The sequence below is a fragment of the Melospiza melodia genome, chromosome 5 (genome assembly GCF_035770615.1).
Source record: "Melospiza melodia melodia isolate bMelMel2 chromosome 5, bMelMel2.pri, whole genome shotgun sequence".
Classification (NCBI taxonomy): domain Eukaryota; kingdom Metazoa; phylum Chordata; class Aves; order Passeriformes; family Passerellidae; genus Melospiza; species Melospiza melodia.
Genome location: NC_086198.1, coordinates 71,547,101 through 71,569,920, shown reverse-complemented (window position 1 = coordinate 71,569,920; position 22,820 = coordinate 71,547,101). Strand labels below are relative to the sequence as shown.

At 36.4% G+C, this 22,820-nt stretch overlaps 1 protein-coding gene across 1 annotated transcript in view; it reads right to left on the bottom strand.

Moving 5' to 3' along the window:
- Window positions 1-22,820, bottom strand: part of GABRA2 (gamma-aminobutyric acid type A receptor subunit alpha2) — a 64,552-nt gene that overhangs the window by 33,984 nt on the left and 7,748 nt on the right. Inside the window, exon 4 of the mRNA XM_063157345.1 lies at window positions 4,731-4,798. Within this exon, the coding sequence (XP_063013415.1) occupies window positions 4,731-4,798 (68 nt within the window). The remainder of the gene's footprint in view (window positions 1-4,730; window positions 4,799-22,820) is intronic.

The following is a 22,820-nucleotide window of genomic DNA, read 5'->3' as shown; positions in this document are numbered from 1 at the left end:
GCTGCATCTTGGCAAATCTTTCTTCACAGCAGACCTTATATAAGGGACTCAGTACCTACATAATCTGTCTTACATAAAATAACTACTGCTTGAGGAGTAAATAGGTGTCATTTATTATATGTATGTCTTTGGCTGTGGGAGAAATTTTAGGAGCCAAAGTGTCAGAGAGAGCCCAGAAGGACACCAAGCCTGAGAAAAAGAGGTAAAAATACATAGCTTTCAGTGTTGAAATTCAAGTTAGCAGCATGTAGATTTATAGTGATGGTACAGTCTACCAGATTTCAAACAAATTTTTAAAAATAGAAAAATAATCAGGTTTAATCTTTAATCCTTTTATATCCTACAAATTATAGTCCAAAGATGTTCATCCTTTACCTCTGAATTTTCAAATATTAAACATTTTAATTTCATGATAAAAGCTTTAATTAGCCCCTGTAACAAGAACTTAATCCTACAACACTTCAGAAAATTAAGAGATGCTTTGTTTTTCAGTTGTTCTGTCCAATTTTTCATTTGTTTGTTTTTCTAAATAATGCAGCTTTTCTTCTCTCAGGCTAATGTCAAAATAAATTTTTATCACTGATTGGGTTGGAAGCCTATAAGGCATAACATCACAATACTGAACTTGAACATTTCTGAGAAACAACAACTCAAAAAGACAAAAGGGTGAAAATAAAATCTGTTTAAACTTGTGGTTTTGCTTTGCCTTCCTTGATTCTCATTAGCTTGCAAAAGGAAGTTGAAAATCCTTATATAATGGCACTACATATGTGACCTTAGATAGAGTGGTTGACATACAATAGCTTTTCTTTGACACAAATGGTATAGATACCAAAATATTTTTGTTCATTTGAAGCACAGTTTGCAACTGACTGCTGGCCAAGAGAGAACGCATTTGGTAGCTGGTTATTTTGGTCAGAACAGAGAGTAGCATCTTTTGAACTTAGTCAAAATGTTAATCCACTACAAGCACCAAATGTTTTTGACTCTTAACACATATAGAGAAAAACCTCAGCCTCAACTTCTACTTCCTGAATTTATCAACAGCAATTCCAGCTAGCTTAAAGTCAGTTAAAGATCAAATTCCCCTGGACATAATGATTTGTTTGCAAAGTTGTGATACTGCAGAAATACAGCAAGTGGGAATAAAAACCCACACTCAGCAATGACTGAGTCACAGATCAAACACCATACCACATTACCATTAATGGGAACAGCTAGTGAGGGAAACAGACACCTCACAAATTCATAGCAATGCAGCAACAAAGGTTAGAATTAAATTTTATCAACTTTGTGTATCAACACTACATGAGAACTGTGTCCTTAGCTCCAATCCACCCATCACTGCTTGTCTGTCACTTCCTTATTCCAAATTGTAAATGCTTATTAAACATCTCACATGTCAGTGAGTCCCCTTCCTGTGTTCAAAAGCACCTCTCTTCTTCCAAGCACCATTATTCTTCACAATATACTAACCAAGGAGGAAAAAACAAACTGCAAAACAGATCATGTAAAGGGGTGCAGTCACACAGCTGATGATCTTATTCCTGTAAGAAACCACAATAGAAGGAATCCTAAGGGCAGCAATAATCCTCAGAGTTTTGGGCAACAGCAGTGTTCAGCCTAAATACCTCACGTGACTGAGGGCCTCACCATTCCCATTGTGCCAGCAGAGGACTTCCTGAGATGGGACCAACCTTCCTGAAAAAATCTGAGCTTAGGATCTTCTAAAAATTCTAGAAGACATGGGCAAGAGTCAAATTTATTCTTGCAATAAAGCTTTTTAAGGAAGAAATTTTAAAAATTTATAATATCCCTGAGTTTCCAGCATTTACAGAAGAAAATATCAATGAATCCTCTACATAATAGTTTAAATTATTGATTCAGTCATGCAGCTCCTAAATGAAAAAGTACTCATGGTTAAAACCCTAATGTCACCTTCATGTTCGACAGGATATGTGATGGTTTGGAAGCTATTATCTCAAAACTCACATGTTGGAATTTTCTCATTGACTGCTCATACGTTTCAAAATTATTCTATAATTATCAACAGAACAAGCTAAATTAACCCTGAAGCTTGTAGCAATAAGAATTAAACTGCTCTTACTTATCTATCTACTTATGTGCAAATAAACCTACCCATTAGAGTAACAGCTGCCATTCTGATGCACTGCACTCTGCTTTGATTAACACCTCTGCACAGATCTGTGCATTGTCTATATGTCTATGCAAACAGACACCCAGAGTTCTCCATACATTTATCCACTGATGTCAGAAGTGTGTTGGGAGGGAGTGAATAGGCTCAGGGAGCTTTCATTACTTTTCCATTTAAGCACAGATGACTTGCACAGCCTTGGGTAAGTCTCCTTGTGGCTCAGTAATCACCTTTAAAAGTGGATTAATATAATCTTCCTGTTACACAGGAATACCATAAATGCCAGACTTCACCACTCTAAAGTCATGAGATACTAGACCAACAAGGTCAAGATGTTCATATCATCTCTGTACATAGCTGTGGATACCTTTTTTACAAAATTATTAACAAAATAAGAATTATTTCATAAACCTAAAATCATCAAAAAAAAAACACCTCAGGAGAATCAGCAACATGTACAGTAATATAAACAAAAGTCTATTTCTCCTATGAAATCGCCTTTCATGGCCTTTCATGTGAAATCTTACCTGTGTATTCATAACTTTCAAAACAGAGCTTGAAAACACAAAACAAACCACACAAAAAACCCCCACAAAACCCCACTAGAATATATTTTCCAAAGCTATGATTACCAGGTAATCAAATAACTTTTAACTTAAAATAACTTTTAAAATGTTCAATGTACCGTGAAAAATTTAGCTTCATAAACTTGTTCATGACATCATAATGTTCCCTGTTTTGTATGATGCATAACCTGATTTTTTTCCATAGAAAAAGAAATGTTGTCTTATTTTAAAAAATATTAATTTTGAGTATCTCCAGCTACACCAAGGTAGTATTTAATACGTCTCATACATAATAAAGAATATTTGAAACATTTCAAAAATAACTTCTCGCAGGGTTGGCAAGGGTAGTATGAAAGACTGAGATGTTAATGGCTAATGGCTCAAACAATCAGCCATTTGCAAGAGCAGCAGGTGCTTTGCTGAGGATGAGCACAGTAACAGCCCAGGTGCAGAGGGTGTGAGCACCAGGGCATGACCATGACAAAGCAGCCTTTGCTCAGCAAGAAGCTGGGGTTTCAGACAGATAAGGGCCAAAAAGAAGCAGATCCTGTGAGGTGGACTAATACTTTTTGTCATGCTGATGTCCTTCCTTAAACAAGTGGCTCATTTGTGAAACTCCTCCCCACCTGGGGACATACTGGGACATTCACTCACAGGCCTGAAGATGTTCATCCCTTCTGATGGGGCATAAGGGGCTCAACTGCACTGACTGAGAGGCAGTTTTCATGTCTTAGAAAATGTCACAAACCATCAAAAACCCCAAAAATACCCCCAGAATAATTCCTGGGGTCTTCCACCAGAGGACTGAGCAGGATCCACAGCATTGCAACAGATTCAAGGTGCTGCAAAAGACAGCATAAAACTCCCCACTCCAGGGAAGGTGCCTTGGCATTCCATCTAAAGCTAAGCATATATAAACCCTCTGGAATTTGTGTTTTGTGGGTTTTTCCCACCCCTGATGGATCAAGATACCATTTAGACCAAAGGACATCAAAATCGAGTCTTGTTACTAAATCCACAGATGGTGATATCATTCTGCTCTTATCCTTTCCTTCTCCTTCCTTCTCCATTTCCTCTCAAAAAATTCCTGTCAATGCCTTATTAAGTGTCCTGTATCTGGATTTGTTAAGCTTGGCTAAGTTTAAGTTTGCTAAACTAAAGTTTGTGAAGTACTTACTTTGGATGTTGTTTTAACATCAGTCTATCTTATTCTATCTTGATGTTCTACATTTTGCAAGTAAAAGATTGTTGTTGACTCTTCTGAGAATTTTGTTCTCTCCTACACATTTCCCAGAGTCAATTAAACCACCTCCCCCTAAACCAGGCAAGTGAACAGGAGCATGACAGGTAAAGTAAGTTTGAGACTGTCCTTCCCTTTCCTTTTAGAGAGCTATATCCATCAGGTCTTTCTACCCAGTGTGAAACATTCTTCCTAATCTCTGTACTATTTTCAGCGAGCCTACAAACAATTCCTTATAATCCAGAGCAATATTCTGAAAGTTTCTTTCTTTTTTAATGTCACTGACTTCTTTAAATGCTTACTAAACAATGCAAATTATCAAGGACAGATCTGTAAAACCCCACAATCATGTTGATTACCCAGCTTCCAAGCTATGTCCTTCAAGAAGTTTTAGGTTTGACTTCCATCAGGTCCCTCAGTCTATTGCCAATATTAAGAGTGCTCCTTTCACTCCAGGTTTTCAGGTTTTCATGCAAGAGGAATCCAGTTCATCCATATCAAGATTGCTCCAGAATATAAACCAAAGTACAGTCAGTGGGAAAATCAGAAGATTTACTGGTCTAAATTAAACAGCTAACACAAGCACACTTATCATGTAAAATCCATCAATCAATTTTCAAATTTCAAACTACATGGGGTTTGGCACATTCTGATTTCAGTGAGATTGTTTCAAATCCATCCACAATAAGTAAAAGAATACAGGTTTAAAGGAAGTTTATATATAATCTTACACCATTTATCCATATATGCAAAAGATTCAGGAACTCACCATATCAGTATCTGACACAGGTCCAAAACTGGTCACATAGATGTTAGTGAAGACTTCAGTAATACTATCTGATATAAAAAGAAAAAAAAAAAAAACAAAACAAGCAAACATTTTAAATTGACAGTACTTTTTCTATTGTTATGTAAGATTATGGGACATTTTGAACAGGTTTCTCTCCTTATTTACTACCCCTCATCAGTGTCCTGTTGTAAATACTGGGGGTTTCTTTCCCACTTAACACAGAGGTTAACAAACAAGCATTTGTCCCACAGAGCAGCTTGTTTCAGCTTGTTCAGTTATACAATCACCAGCAACTACACACACATATCCTGTTTCTCGACCCGCAAAAATACCCCAGCATCGTGGACTTAACATGGAAGGAGAGTCCTGAACACAAAATGCCTTTGTTGCATAGGTGTTACCTCTGTTGTTGCAGATCTCTCCTATTAAAGCCTTTCTAGCTGAAGGCTGTTTTCTACATTCTTAATAGCTTTTTCAAAGAAAAAGAAGAGAAAAGGCAATTATTGACTGTACCAAATGTAACACAACAGCATCCTACTTTTCAGTTGCGTGTGTTTATAAGTGGCACATATTTTAATATAACAGCTCCTTTCCTTGATAGGCAATGCTCATGACACATTGCTGTGGTACTGTGAACACTTTGAGAAAATGTCCTTCCCAATCATTGCAGTCAGACAGCCATGAAATCAGAATATTAGATATTGTACTGCAGGGAAAAATAACTGCTTAGTTTTCTATCTTCAGTTTTCAATTAGGCTTGAAATAGAATGATATTCACTAAGAGGGGTAGTATGCACAGGAAATTTCTTAACAGCAGTTGCCAACCACAGTCTGCATTCTAGACACACAGCATTCTAGACAGTCAACACAAGGAATTCTCTGCCTTAAAGCCAGCTGCTGATTGGAAAAGAAAAATTTGAATATAACTAGGCGCAATTTGACTCATTGCAGAATTTCCCATTCCCAAAAATAATACAACTGCCTGTTGTATAAGTGATCCTGCTGTTATATTATGATTATACTTCCATATTTAATCATTATTAAATGTGGGTAGCTAATAGTTTCTGTTTTCCTGAAAGCTGCCTTTTAACAAATACATGATACAAGCCAATTTTACTTCTAATTGTATGGAGGACAACAGTTCAATCCCTGCTCCTCACTGGGAGAAACCAGTGGTGCTCACTCATGACAGCAGAGTCTCTGCCAGGCACCAGGAAAAGGCCAGGACTGATCCATGAGCAGCTGCATGGGGAGCAGTGCATTTTCAAAGGGATGTTGATGCAAAGACACAGAGATTTCAGACAACGTCTGGACATGGACGAGGAATATTTATCTGTTCTCATCTGCAAGGAAACTTCCTTTTTCAGCCAAACACTAGAAATATGGGACTCCAAAAAGCACTTCCTACCAAAAAGAATCTTTTTCCCAGGATCATGTCTGCTTTTTAGGCAAATAAATAAAGATTGACTCCTAAAATTCCTCTGCACGTCCTGAGATAAGTTTATTTGTATGATAGAGACTTCTGAAATCCATTATGAAGCATCCTTACACAAGCTAAGTTGATTTCTACTCCAAATTTCTTACAAACAAATTTTAAGTCAGTGGACAGAAAAGGTGCTGAGTCTGCACAGCCCTTACTATTCAACATAGATAAAGTAGAGGTATGGCTGAAGTATCCTACAGGAGACACAGGTACATTTCAGAGGACTAGAGGCTTCATGCTGCCTGTGGGAGACTCTCCAGAAAATAAAAAAAGATTATTATCTCCAAATGGTTGCCTGGCACAGACTGGAATGAAATAAGAGAGTGACAAGAGAGCCACTCTTCAGGAGGTAAAATGGAGGTGCAGGGACTAATTGTGAAATTTGGCCTGTACTGATGACAATACAAAATATTAATTAAAATTCCAAGAACAGCGCTGGTGTTACAAAAATATGACTGACAATCAAGTATCCCAACAGCAGAGTATCAAGGCTAAATTCAAATATACTTGTATAACTTGAAGGAACCCTACTATAGGCAACAAAGTCACTTGGCAAATCTTTACCTGCATGCTCCTCATGCAATAAATGCTTGGAAACATGGTCCTCTTGTAAACTCACTCTAATGCTACCAGTTATTTGTATGTGATTTTTTTATTTGACACAGAGGAATGGTTTTAATATTTGCATTGAATAAACTACAGGACATGGAATCTTCAAGCTTGCCTTGCATTCGAAGTTTTAATTTTTAAAAAAATTCCCATATTCTGTTATATGATTTCTAAACTCTTCTGGATCTATTTTTCCATCAGAAATGAGTAGAGAAGACAGAGAGGAGAACAAACATATTGACCACAACTTATGCTATTAGAACAGTCTATCGATTCTCCCTGTTGGTTTGTGTTAAGAAAAAGTACACTAAAGAAGAAATGGCAGTTTTTTATATTTTTACCTCTTATTTTCCAAATTCTGCATAGTTAAGAAGTTTCTATTCATACCCTACCTTAAAGAAAACAAGCCCTTAAAGACAAAAGAAGCTGAAATGTAATAAATCTTGAATTACTCCTGTTACCATTTGTGTTAGCAGCCTGAATCTTGTGTTTGTTTCTTCCTTGTTACTTTACATAGTGCTAAAATAAAGGTACTTCTGAATTAAATATTTGAACTTGAGGTTTCTGAATCAACATCTACAAAAACAAAAAATACATCATACTTTTTTACAATAAATATTGTAGCTACTGCTTTGAAGGCGTATGTACTTGTCAAACAAACAATTCAGAAGCACAAAGCACAGTTTCAAATGGGCTCTCTAATCAAAATTCATCCAGCAGGCGTCACAGTTACAGGCTTTTTATAACTCATATTCTGTCAAGAACAGCACCAGTCATCATACTTAGCCCACCAGAGATTCAAACAGTTCTGGATCATCAGTTCTTGTGGAAAAGCCAAGGAATATAGTCAGCTAAAAGATGTTCCATGCAACATGTGTTTGCATAAAAATCTAGCTTGTTTTTTTGAGAAAAGGACAAGCTTTTCCCACTGGGATTATGAAATTTGTTTCCTCAAGTGACACATATGCCTGTAACTAAAAGGCCTGCTTTTCAAAAGTGCCGAAATCAATGGAGGCCCATATTGAAAAACAGTCTAGATTTTAAAGAATCCTCTGTTGGGAGGAAGGGGTGCAGATTCATTTATACTTGTGGGCTCTTAAGTTATTCTGAATCACTGCTTTTGAAAGTTATACAAAGAAATGGGAACAACAAAGGATAAGGATATAATTTCTACTTAAGATGCTTCTTTTAGGGGAAAAAAATCTCAGGCAAAGAATAAAACAAGTAGCTGCCAGCATCACATGACATACTCTAAAACAAGTAGCTGCAAAGGCTATTATAGCACCATTTCTAACTTGTTTTGGTCATAAATGTTAAAAAAATTCCCGATCTGACTTAGATCAGACCAGTTTCTCAGATGATGGAAGTCAAGGGTAAACTTACAAAATGTAGTCAATAAAATTAATGATAAACGAAGGAAGAAAAGCACATCCCATGGAAGTAAAAAAAAACCCCAGTAATTATTAAGATCACATTGCACATGGTTCTCAAGCACTGGTTTCTTCTGATTCCCCTTCCATACTTGAACTGACGTGCTATTACTACTGGGGAAAACAAAAAACAGAAAGGAAGAAAAAGCAATACGTATAACAAATTGTAGAAGATTTATACATCCTTATCTGTCCTTAGCTGGAATGTCTGCTGTGTATTTTAATTACATTTAGGATTTAAAAAGAAAAAATGTTAATTACAACAACTCCTCTATGAAGATAACAATGTTATTATCCTCAATTTTCCTTGGGAAGCTGAGGCAGAAGGAATAAGTTATGTGCAAGTAAGGTGAAGCACAGGTGTTTGCCAAGTCCAACACTAAGCAACCACACTGGAAAATGTCAACATCATTGACTTGTCAAAGAATTAGAAAAGTGGTTCAGCACTTAGCTGGAGTTGGTATCAGTGGCATCACCAATTCCTTTATGCCAACTCTCCAGCTGTTGGGATACCCTTTCTGATGGTCTGAAACCCTGCTGATTCTGATGGTCTGAAACCCTCTTGTCCCTCAGCAGAAGAGCTGGCTCAGCTGAAGCAGGCTGCTTGGCAGAGAATTTGCAGTGGCTGAAGTCTAAACCAATCCAGGCTGAGTAATGGAGATGATCAGAAAAGTCAGAAGAAAAGGCTCTTCAGGAGCATCTACCAGTTTGTCAAAATGCTAGGATTCCACAGAGGCATTTAAATTTTCAATGAGTTCCTTTGGTCTGCTGTCTGACAGCAGTTTTCAAAATTTTTTCGAGTTCTTTCATATGTCCCTTCTCAGCTGCCTGCATCCCTGACAGGGTACGCAGAGTTCCAGTCTGTGATGGACATGCAGGATTCTGCATACCTGAGAGCTTCCCCTCTCCTGGAGAATGCTGAGAAGGCATCACATTTATTGAAATAAATTTTCATAGTATTTCCCATATTTGACAATGACCTGAGTATTGAGAATGACCTGAGTATTATTCATTCCCCGCCCCCCCCACCAAAATAATCTAGATTCCTTTCTTCACAGAGGTTAGGGACAAAACATGCATGGCTCACTCTAGGTATGTTTAAAAGAAGAGAAGAAAGGAGCATGATCACTGCAAAATCTTCAGAAAGGTTCCAGATGTTTGTTTGCATGAAATTGGCTATATTATTGATTAATGTGTCAAGGCTGTTTTCAGAAGAAAACAGGCCTGAAAGATTGGGTTGGGCTTTTTATTCTTTTTAATTTCAATTTTTATTCAGTAAAGCTGTAAATACAGGCTTTGGGCAGCTAAAATAGAAGACAATCTCTTTGAGGTAATCAGAAACCGTCTTCTTGGTGGGATAGAACTTTTAAAGTATACATATGCAGTTCTAATGTATACTATAAAAATATTCAGAAAAACATTATTTTAAATGTAGAATTAATAGTGCCTGTGAGAACACTGCAAGGCTGTAACTGAAAGGCTGCTAAAGCATGCAAAAAAAAAAGAAGCAAAAATAAAATACTGGTCTTTAAATAAATATGTCAACAACAACAAAAAAAGGAGGTCAAGTTGCAGTGCTATGGGAAACTTAAGTGAGGATTTCTGAGTTTTTGTGGAAATGCTGTCAAAAGCTTGATGTTAATTTAATTATTTTTCTATAAAAAATTATTTATCTGGAATTGACATTGTTCTGACATTGTAATATGGTCTCCAGGGGCATGCTTGGCAATGTTGCCCAAAGGCCTTGAAAATGTCATTCATAATACAAGTCAGAAATTGCACAGGTGAAACAGCCAGGGTCTTAATCCATCAAGCACTGTTCCAACTCAACATGCTGCCCTTATCTGACAAGCTCCTTAGTGTGTCTGTTGACAGCTCAAGACACTGACTGGCTGGCAGGGAATGGGGGTCAGAGGAGGTCGTGCAACACGGAGCTGTAACAGCAGCAAAATCCGTGGGAACACAGATATTTCAAAATCATGTTCTTTATTTTTGGTTTAGGTGGTTTATGCAACAATTTTATTTATCCAACTTCAGCATCTTCATTCATTATCCACTATTAAATTCCAACAGTCTCAAAGCCACATATTGCCCTACATAAAACCACTTCCAATTTATAAACTGAAGTCATCTGTGAGAAGAGAAAATCCATTTCTCCCCTTGACATCAGCACTTCCCTTCCAATGGGCTCACTTTAACCATGAAATATCAGCAAGAAAATTTCTTCATATAGGCCACAATTGTCTTTCAAATCTCCATCTTTAACAAAGCTTATGTAGAATAAGCTTACCAGTTTAACTTCTGGAGCTTCTAGTAAAATACTACTAAGTATCATATCAACAGCTGCACTCTTGACTCACATTGGTGTAAATAAACCAGAATCAGACACTGTACTGAATTCCTCATAGTGTTGACTGGAACAAGAATATATTCTGGAGAAAATGTCTGGAGGAAGAGACAGGAGTTGAAAGCCAGTAGGCTTAGAGACCCCAAATGACTTACTTCTGAAGAGCTGATATCTATTAACAGATATTATATCACTTATTAAATTAATGACAGCACCATATAAAGTCTATCAGGGGCCCTCCGAAGGCCTATTCAGAACTTTCAAAATTCAGCAGCCCTGGAAAGCAGTACCATAAATACTATTATGTCATTTACACTAACAAAATACTTGGGCTGCATATAAGCCCACTCTTTTATTTCAGCAAAGCAGTATTCATTATTCTGAAATAATTAAAATTTGTTCAAAATGACAAGAATTTGCTATAAGAAAATAATTCAGCTAAACATTAGTGTTTCTTTAGAGATTAGTAAGACTTTTTGACCATCAGAAAAACACACTAACCTGGAAAAAAGAATTTAGCTTAACTGTCAACACCCTTCTCTACTCTAGCAAAAAATATGACTTGTGAAAACATTCTCAGATATTTTTTTAGCTAATCTAACAGCTTTTTTAGGTGTAGGCTACCCACAAAATGTGCACAGAAGGATATGTAGGCACATCTTAAACACAAATAAAGTGATATATTATCACAATCAGTATTTACTGTTTGTGCTGTATGTAGAAGATGCTGGTGCGAACTGCCTTAGCATCATTACCAGATATCAAATGAAAAAACAAAAAAATTCTGTGCTGAGAGAACATTTACACATTACTAAGATAATTTTCACATGTATATGACAAATTTGAGGCTTAACTCTCAGTGAAAAAGAAGAGTGCAGATCACACACATAAACATTATATTTACTACATTTTCTTCTCTCTTTCCTAAGTGACCTTTAATTTGCAAACCTTATTATTTCATATGACAAATTTAAATTTCCAAAGGGTCCTGTGAATGAAGAACTTTGGATATAAGTGACATTTGGGGTGCAGTTTTAACTTTATTTTATGCTTTCTCCACAAATTTGAGAAAGGTGCTCAAGGATAGTGCTAAAGACTGATTTTGGTGCTCAATTATCTCTTAAAGTATATTGGACAAGCTGCACAAAGTTATTTAAGCTCCAAGTTTCCATTTAAATCAATCAAAGTTAATCTGAATGTCTCTGTGGTCCAGATCATAATGACTAAGTTTTGCACTTATATTTGTCTGAATCCCCTTTATTCCCAAATTGCTGTCTAACACTGTCAGTACCTAAATTTCCCCGGCTGCTTATATTTCCACCTTAAGGCAAATATATCCCAATGCTGCCAAGCAGCCTAAAGAACTGGCTCTCAACCAAGTCCCAACGAGTTCCTCAAACGATAAATAATTACAAATTTACTGAGCCAGAAAGATTTTGAGGGAGAAAGCAAGAAAACAAGCAAAAGACTGTTTCCACAGCCTAGCAGTACTCATGGGATAGAGCAGACTTAAATTGAAGCCTCTGCTCAAGATCTAATTATTTACACAAAGCAGAACAATTCCTTTCCAAAGACTGAGGAAGCATGCTGTGTCTTAGAAAATTCACCTCTGTGGTCAAGACAGAACCTGACACACAGCTTTAAACTAGAGCATGCACTTGACAAGAGCTGCTCTCTATTTTAGAAGTTTCCATTAAACCCGACCATCAGCTTCTCTCATGGCTCTTTTCAGGAAAGGAGGAATGACATGAGAGGGAACACCCCTGTGAATAGATGAAAAGGAGACTGGTAAAGTTTTCACACCCAAACTTGGTTGTTTCACATGTGTTGGTAAGGAAAGGCTTCAGCTGCTTGCTCCTCTTCAGCATTTTTAATTACTTAGCTTGACAGATTTCTACTCAGTTTATCAACTTTAAGAGCCACATTTGTAGACAGTTATGCCAACACCATCTCTGAGATGTGCCAACACGCCCAGCTTTGCTCATGTTCCACACAGGATGCCCAGCTGTTGGAAGCAATGAATTCCACTCTATCTGGGCTCCAGGAGATGTGGGAACTGACAGCCCTAAGCCCTCAGTCTTGTGGGGCCAACTGGCCAAAGACCATGAATGCCCCTAAATGGCAGCAGGAAAAAAGAGATCTCAGTCCATGTTCTGACACATAGGTAGCTATTTTATACCATTAAATAAGTAAAACATCTCCAACGGAAGAAGCCACTTTCTCAGAATGATCAAAAGCCCCGTGCCTACATAAAAGGTTTGGAAAGTGGGAAATATGGATTCAGAACCCTTTTCCAAATCAGGTAGGGAGTAACTAAGATGTTTAATCTAGAATGTACTTTATCCCTGAGGAGAAGGCGTTGTACTGACTGGTGCAGCTCATATCACATTGGGCCAATCAACCATCCAGGGTCTTGCCTGAATCCTGACACTACTTTAACATGAAAGAGATTTCAAACAACCCAAAAGTGCATAACTTAATTGGTTCTTTGCACCGGGAAAAGAAGATATTTACTCTCACTCATTACTGTTGAACTTCACAGACTTTTGTCACCTCCGGCAACATTTTGACAATCTCAGAGGTATTGACTGCCAAGTGATTAAGAAAGCAATTAACTATCTAGACAGCTTTTTGGATTTTTTCCCTATCATTTAAACAGAATATTCCTCCAATTTACAGGTTCATTGTAAAGGTATTAATACAATATGGATGCTTTGGTTGTATAAACACTTGTAAAAGCTGGGTAATTATGAACATTAGTGTTGACCATTAAAAAGGGAGAGACAAAATGCTGAAAAGAAGTAAATTAAATCATTGGGAAGAACAATCTAAACACACGGGCATAAACTTGTTCCCATAAGACTACCATGAAATCCACCAAATCTCCCTTCTTCCCTTTTCATTACATCCTCACACACAGTGAAGGAAAAAAAATAAAAATAAAAATAACTTAAAAGTATACAGCTCTAAAATAAACTACCAGTGTGAGAAATTTTTAGTTAAAGCTGCACAAAATGTTCAACAGAAACATGAAATTGAAAACATAGTTGAGTTTGGCTGGAAGAAATGTGAACTTGCTGAAACAGATTACTTAAATGTTGAAGTTAGAGGAATTTAGCTAGCACACAACACATTTGGCAGCAAACCAAAACCACATGTCACACAAATGAAAACTAAAACATCAGCACTAAATCTGGTCCCTTTAGACACTACAGCTTCCATCAGGATGAGGAGTGTTTATAATTACCAGGCTGAGTAATAAATATGACTGCTGCATTGTTTAGATCAACTGGATGAGCATGATGGAGCTAAAATGAACCAGACTGCCCCAACACTCTCTAAAGAATGAGACAGAGGAAGACAAAAAAAGCACTCAAACAAGCCTGGAAGTCTGGAAGGGAGCAGACTTTGACAAAGTAGAGCAGTAATTATTTGAACTGACCTGAATTGGTGTCATCACACAAGTAGGGAGGGCAAAGTTATTACCCGCATGAGACCATATTTCTGTCTACTCTGCTCAGAGATTTGTGCTACTAGAGAGAAAATCATAACATGTAGGTAAGACAGAAAAATTCCCAAAATTATTCCAGATTGCAGAAATTTATACTCAGAGGTCTTCATCTCTCTTCTTTTTTTTAAATGTTTGAATTTTATGACCTCAGTACTTAGAGTCACCGAACACCTTGGCAAATTCTGCAGCATTACACTTCTAGGCTAATTTCAGGTTTAATCTCTGTGCTTTACTCCAAGTCATAGCATTTATAAAGCATCCCATTTGATACACTCACTCTGACAGTCCCTCCTGCATTTCAAACCACATCTACCCCTAACAGCAGTATCATTTTTAAAAAGTAGCTGCTTCCAGTTTCTCTTTGCAGTCATAATGCAGCCAAGTCTGCGTTTCTTAACAAGTGATTTTATTGTATAGTGGCTATTGGTTCTTCAAAAACTTCATTTTTGTTGTTAGCTTATTTGCTTGCCCATCACTTACATAGGCCCAGCTGCTTTTCTAACCAAGATCACTCGTTCTAGATTTTATCCAAATTAGATTTCAAAAGCCAGTTTGGTTCATATATATATATATATATATATATATATATAAAATATGTAACATGTCAACTTGCTAGTGAAAAGTGAAAGTACAAGTTATGAAAGGATGCTGTCCTTCAGGACCTTCCCACATTCTAAACATTAAAAAAAACCCTAAATTTTTGTTATTTCCTGGAAAAACATCAGAAGTCTGCATCCAGCACTGGTAAAATGGCCACAGAATTCAGTGGATTGTCCAGGAAACTGTGATAACACATTATCATATATACATAGAGCATAGATATACATATAATATACACAGAGCATTTCGTTATTTGGCTACACTGCTTTCTCTAAGCTGAAACAGACACTGTCACAGTGCTTCCTAGCCTTGTTAATTATTTAATGAGGAATTTGGGTAGCAGAGCCCACTGAAGTCAGTGAAAAAGTCTTTGCCTACTGACTACCAGCTTCAGCAGAAGCCTTTGGATTATGTCTGGCCAGCCACAGCAAAAAAGTTGCCACCCTGGAGCGGACAGAAACTGTGATGAAGCTCTGGGAAGGATTGTCTTGCTTGTTCTGGAGCAAGCACTCACATCACCAGAAGCTGGCATCTTCCCAAGGCTTGCAGCTCTCCGAACAAAGTATGAAACTCACATGTTTCAAAGTCCCAAAGGCTGATGATGTCCTCTAGAGATCAACAGACATAAGAAAGCATTGAAAATGAAGATCCTTTCAGACAGATTAATTTTAATGTCTGTGCTTAGTGTCTGGGTATTATAGTCCTGGATTGTGTAGTCATTAAAAATGGAGCTGCAGCTCTTTTATCTTTTGCTAGCCTTGTACTTTGCATTCAAGCATGACAGGAACCAATGGCAGAAAGAGGTAGTGCCTTTATTTAATAGAGCTGCATATTAGTGGGCACTTTTAATGCATCTTTTTTGCAGCAGGATCCTCAAATATATTTTTCATATGTAATGCTGTATGAAATTCTATAATAGTATTTCAGAAGACTGTGATACACTATTAAAAAAATAAATTAGAGAGTGTTCTAATCCTTTTATCAACCAGGCAGCAGCTCCTATTTCAAGCCAGGTAAAATAACTATGAAAGACAGGAAATTAATGTTTGTCCAGACTACTCTATATTCTCAAAAAAGCTAGCCAGAGGAATTACTAAAATCACCCAGAGGTTGTGTGCATGTTAACACCCTAAATACCTGGCATGCTTAAGCACACGTAGACACACTTCACTCACACATTCCTGAGCATCACAGCTGCTGAAACGCAGGGAAGGAAGGAGTACACTTATGGTTTCAAGACACAGCACAAATCAAACTGGCTGCCAAGCTGCCTTTAATTTTTTATTAACATTTTTTGTCTGGCAGGACAACTCAGGGGATGGTCATGGGTAATAAGCTTCCTGCTAAACAGGACTCCTGACAAACAATGAGTTCATGGCTTGATCCAACAGAGAATCATTTTAATACTTCAACAAGCATCTCCCAAATAAGCAAAAAATACTGGCAGGGGCAGCAATGAAGCAATTTTTAATTTCCATTTTAAGATGCTACAGAGTTGTCAGCTATTTTTCTGCTATCAAGTTAATACTAAAAAAGGTCTTAGTGTGTACAAGAAGTGTACTGTGGCACTCAAAAGTCCCACAGCTGAGTCACCAGAATGTCTCCAAGCTACTTTACAGATAACAGTGTTTCCCTGGATCTCCTCTAAAACATACTCCCAGGATACTCCCAGAGCTTGGATTAAGCAGCCTCAAATTTGTCTTTTATTTTCGCCTATGACAAGAGAATTTGCCTCTGGCTGTCTATGGAACTTTGTGAATCCACTAGGTTTCTATATGTGGAAAGACTACATATTTGGGACTGGAATCTGCTTGTAAAATTAAATTAACAGGTTGGAATTTTTACAGGCATAAATTAAAAAGTAGAGTGTTTTTTTTTTATTTGAAACAGTGCCTAATATGAGTTTAATCAGAACCCAGTTCTTTAAAGTGCATATTGTTCTAAGCAGAAATATTTGTGAAAATGCAGGTAATATCTACTGCAGATATTATTTTAAAACAGTCAATCACTTTAAAAATAGCATTATCATGCAGTAGCAAACCAGATTATCTATTCTTTTTTTTTTTTCTTCTAATGGTCATTAAAGACAAAATGTCTAGTAAAAGCATAAAGAATTCTCTGACAGCTTTTAGCACCCAGCAAAGGGATTATTAAAAATGTGACCATTTCCTTACCTCAAGTAACAGGCATTTATATTTCTCCTTTCTCTTATTTATTTATTTATTTATTTATTTATTTATTTATTTATTTATTTATTTATTTATTTATTTTCCCAGGTGGAAGTCTCTTCCCTTTTCCTTTCAGAAACTGCATGAGATGAGGCAGTACGAAATTCACATTTAAAGATCTGGTGAAAAGAAGTTCACTGTTCAATGCTCAGTTAAAACTATTGACACAAACAAGTCCATTAAATGCTATGGAATGCCTTAGGATGGCAGAGTGGTTATATAAACACAGCACTGCATCTATGACTAAAACCTTTGGTTTTCTCATTTATATACACCACAATACAACTCTCTTCAGCTGCTTCTCATTCAGTGAGCATTTCACTTATAATTTCAAATAGTGAGAAGAAACAGGCATCTACAGTAGCCTTCAGACTGTCACTCAGAATGACACATCTAGAACATTATGCTGGTGTATTAAGGGTAGGAACTGTCCCTTGAACCCATCTCTAAATTCTTGAATATAAACACAGACTTCCTCACCTGTTCCATTCCTTTTCTGCTCTCTGGTGTTGTGCTGAGAGGCTTACACACTTGCAAGATTGGAAATAATAATAATAATAATAATAATAATAATAATAATAATAATAATAATAATAATAATAATAATAATAATAATACTTCCTAATTTACTGATAGAAGTCTGAGGAACCTATTGTCTTAGAACAACTAAGAACGGATACAAGAAAGAAAAAGAGGGAATGTGTTGGAAGACAATTATCTCTTTTGGATGAGAGAATCAGCACCAAGCAATTGAGACAAACAAAGAAGAACTAGCAACATTCAGGGCAATCATTCAGTCAGAACATACATTGCCTTCATGTCATCTTGCTATTTAAGAGATGGACAGTATGCAATTTTTTAAATTAAAACAGAAGAAGGTGCTAAATGAAGATAGGTAACTCCATGAAACTACTTTCACACCAAAGATCATAAATGCAAGCAGTCTTGAAAATTTTACAGCATACACCACTTTTTTAACTGATTTATATTGAACCATATGTGAAGGTCAGTGGTCCATAGCACTGAATTTTATCTTCAATCAACTCTATTAGTCATAACACTACCAGATTATAAAATACTTCATTTACAGTCTGTAGAAAAACATAGATTAAGCAGATGGAACATGGGACACCCAGGTTTTCCCAAATAAACTAGATAAGGGCATGTGATCTCTACTGGTTCAACAAAAAAAAAAAAAAAAAAAAAAAAATCATGAGGAGGATCAAATATGTATGTATATACATTAAAAAATGAATGCAGTTTGGTCAGACTAGATCCAATCTCTGCAGCTGCACAGCTTCACTGCAGTGTTCAATGTTCTCTGATGCACAATAATCCCAGGTAAGAGGGGAATTGATTTACATTTCTTTCACAGTGTTAAATGCTCTAATTATTAAATAGCCGTCAACATATGGCAAGGAATTAAGGAATGTAAATCAGGAGCCGTGTGCTGCACAGTAATCACATAAATGGTTCCCAAATAGCAATACCACTTCTGGAAGATTAGCAGAATCATACTTTTGTGATTTACATACAATTTCCACAAACTAGTGGTGAAATACTCTGCATGATAAAGCAAACTATTAATTGGGTGACAGTGGTAAACAAAATTTATTTTAGCCCGTGATTAATTTCATTAGAGCATTAACATGTAAAAAAAACAGATATAAAAATGTATTTAAAGATTAATATTGGGATATTAAAGTCCTTTGATTCTTATAAATAAAATTTATTAAATTTTTGACAGTATTAATTCAAAATATTCTGCTGATGCTTTAATTTAGCAGTTTGGTGAATAGTACAGCAACACATCCTCTATACCTGTTTCTTGAGATGGATGACTCATTGTTGAACAACTGTAATATCAGAAATTTAAATGCATGCATACACCATAATGATAACATTTTTTATCTATTCTACTTTCAAGCTTCCAAAGGATATTTGAAAAAAAGATCATACAGCTGTTTAAATCTGCCTTTTTTTTTAAAGTTGTCAATGGTTAGTATGACAATTTTATCTTCTTTCAGTCGTCATCTCTTTTGTTCTGCCCTCCTTCCCTTTCCCATATTTATTGCTCATAGTGGTTTTTCACCTTGGCTTGTATTGCCCTAATGCTATGTTGTTGAAAAAGAGCTTTTTTTCTACTTCATGTTATTTGGAGTATTTAGAAGCTACTTTTAGATATTAATTGTAGCCATGAATACTGACAATTGAAACAGACCAAAATACTGGGGGGGGGGGGGGGGCGGAAAAAGCCTGCGCTGTTTTTATATATAGACAATTAGAATGTCCTCCTCTATGATCCTTTCTGATGAAATACCTCTATCTCTCTCTCCACACTATTAATTCTAAAAATTGGATGCACTAGATTGTGCATTGAAAAGGTTATTCTAAAAGACAGTCACGAAATGGTAGCATTGCAAGAAAGCAGAAACAGGAATATGCAGTCAGGAGAACTGCCAGAAGCAACAGATCTGTCTCAGACCAGTCAACAGCACCAGAGAACTGTGCTGGCACAACAGGAAAACCATTTTTTCTGTGGGTAAAGGATAATTTTTGCTTTCTACCCACCTAGGAGCCTGTTTTCACATCATTTCAACCTCCTCCATCCAGTTCCACTGGATAAGAAATCTTTCAGGCAGCTGGATGTCAGCAGCTGTATTACATCTACATGGCAGGTCTCACCTGGACTTAGCTAACTCTAGATTTAGATGGAATTGGACAAATTCATCAAATTTTGGTCAAAAAAGACAGTTGGGCATTTTTTATAAGAATAGACAAAATAGACAGGTATTTAGAAAAGAAAAAGGCAATGTAAAAACCGAAGAATGAAACAGGAGGAGCCTTGGAAGGTATCTTGGGGCACTTCAGAAGGGTAGTGATTAGAGACTCCTGGATGCCTCCTGAGGAGGTGTTGATCTCCAGGATGCACAGTGTTGTGCAGCTTTTCACTTCCCTGTACATTGCTGAAGTAAACTGAAAAGGATTTGATGAAATACAGTGCCTGTCCTTTAAAATACTGTCTTTTCACATATTTAACACTTTTCAGGACTTCAGCATAAGGTGATAGTAGGAAAAATGTGGCTAAGACTACAAACAAGGATATTTCCTCTTCATTTTTGCAGATCTGTCTACCCAAAATCTTATATTTTTCAGCGGGCTCTTTATGAATAATAAGCTCAAGAGTTATACAACACTGTGCATCGTGCTGTTCTGAAGCAGTTTAAAACTTTCATTTACAGAGACTTTTCCTTCAGCTATATCTTCAAGATCTAATATACTAATTTTTTTTTTTTACCTTTTCCAAGTAAGATGGAAAGCTGCAGCCATTGTTTAAATGTCTTGCTGGCTGTCAGTTAAAGAATCTTAGAACAACTGAGTTTGAAAAGAACCTTTGGAAGGTCCAAGGCAGAGCAATCTCTAAAAACACAGCAAGTTACCCAAGTCATATTCTGTCAAATTGTGAGGGTCTCCACAAAGATGGAAATTCCACCACAACTCTGAGCAGGCATTATCTCTGTAACTATTGAAAATCATCAGCATTGGCATAATAGTAATGAGTTATATTATAACTATAGCAGTTATGAGTTTGCCTAGTAAAGCTAAGGAGAGGAAGAAAATAATTCTTCTTTTTTTTTGGTCCTTTTAGGTTATGTCTCATAAAGACACAGTATTGTTACACTGTTTTGCCACAATCAGGCCTTGAATGTAACAGGAGCCCAATCTGCTATGCAGAATGAATGTCTTGGTGGCAGTTTTTTCTTTATAGGTGCTAAAATATGGAAGATATATTTAAATGTATATTTACCATTACAGGGCTCAAGAACAAAGGTTACGAAAACCCCCAATCTTTTCTACACAAAAAAGTTGAAGGAGTTATACATGCCCATTTAATCCCAAGTTTTTAGTTTTCATTGAAAATAAAATGTCAAAACTTGCCAATTGTCTTGAAAGTTATGCTTCACTATTTGTTTAAATATTGGTTGTTGTAACACAAGTAGAAATGAACATCACTAAATAGTGATGCCAGTCATACCACAGTGATATAATTGCCATTTTTCCTTAAATCAACCATCTTCCAAGGTCCACTTTTTTCACCTTTGTGGAGGGCAGTGTATTCCAAATATAGTCTGCATCCTATGCATCTAAACCCAAAATGTGAAAGACCATCAATGCTTTATTTTAAACTGATTTAATAGCTCTTCACCAAAATTTTCATATTATCTGTAGGTAATTATATAACTGAAAAAGAGATCTCTATAGCTTCCTTCTTACACTCTTAATTAGCACTCTTTTTGGTATATCTTCCTTAAGAAAATATTTGAAATGTAATTCTATGTGTGTCTCCTATAAGAAGAATATACAAAACTGGGTACTCCACGGGTGCATCACAGCAGTAAACACGAAAGGATTTCCCTGATATTCTTTATAAGTGCAACCCAGAATACTATTCATTTTGTATTATGCAATCTCTTCATTTCTAAAGACTGAATAAAAATTTTTTCATTTTAAGCAACATATACATTGATTACTACATTTTAAATTAACTTTTTGCTTGGTTAAAATCCACTAGTAAAAACCCATGAAATCCATTAAAATAACCCAAAGTTATCCTGGATGAATTTCTAATGTGCTTAAATATCTCTGAAAATGTTTTAGAGTTAGATTATTTAAATAATAATTGTATTTCCAATTCAGGTAGCTTTATGCAAATTGTATCTTTACACAAGGGTAATAAAAACTTTGGAACTATGATATTGCATTCCTTTGGTACTTAGCTATTTAAACTAGTCAGCCTGAATGAGAAGTAGCTGTATATTTGAGATAGAAAAAAATCATTGCAAGATTTAATAAGATAAAAGGCCTTAGTGGAAAGCAGTCAATAATAGAATAACTTGGATACCAACAAGACCACTGCTTCTTAACCCTTTCCTAAATAACCCAGAACAACTGCATCACAGATAAAAAGTGATGGTTTTGATTTCTTTGTTTATCAAATCTGCCTGAAGAAAATGTTATCACCCCATTGGTCTGATTTACATTGAGCACCAATGAGCTACAGAGAAATCTGCAGTATCTGCTTTCACATCTTCCTTGCAGATAAGACAAAAGTAAGCAAAGCTCTAATTCAGCATTGGTGTCGTCAGCAGTAATTCTAGCATTAGAAGCAAATGTTGATGCTTTGCCAGGAGAGAAAAAAAAAGTACTAAATATACATGTTCAGTGAACTGGGAGAGCCTCCCAGACCAGCTCCTCTATGGGCACATGTAACTACTGTACAGTACCTACATTTCTGTTAACTCATCTGAGGCAGAGCATTTGACTCTTTGGGATGGTGCTGTTCAGGCCCTGGAGTTGGGTCCAATGATCCTTGTGGGTCCCTTCCAAATCAGCTTATTTTGTGATTCTGTGCAACACTTCCCCCAATTGCACTACCCCGCACAGCTGTAGCATTCATTTTATTTTTATGTCTTCACTGTTGATTTATTCACAGACTTCAATAAATAAATAACCAAATAACCTCTGTCTAGCTACTCAGCCCTATCCTATACTAGACAAGTTTTCTGGTTTGTTCTTAAGTATCAAAGAGGTTTCTGTAGGTTTTTTATCCTTCCTTTTTCCTAATAAATCATTCCCTGGAATGCTTATAGCTACTGAGTTACTTCTGTTCTTGCATCTTAGCACTGTCTGCATGCCCTGGATAAGTTATTAATGAGATGTTCATATCCTTTCTCTATCGCTTCTCCATTTTTTACAAGGAATGCTTTTTGCCAATATACATTATCCACAGCTCTAACATAAGTTTCTCACTGACTCCTCTGAAAGCACCATTATGGGCAGATTCCATGTGGCCCTTCCAG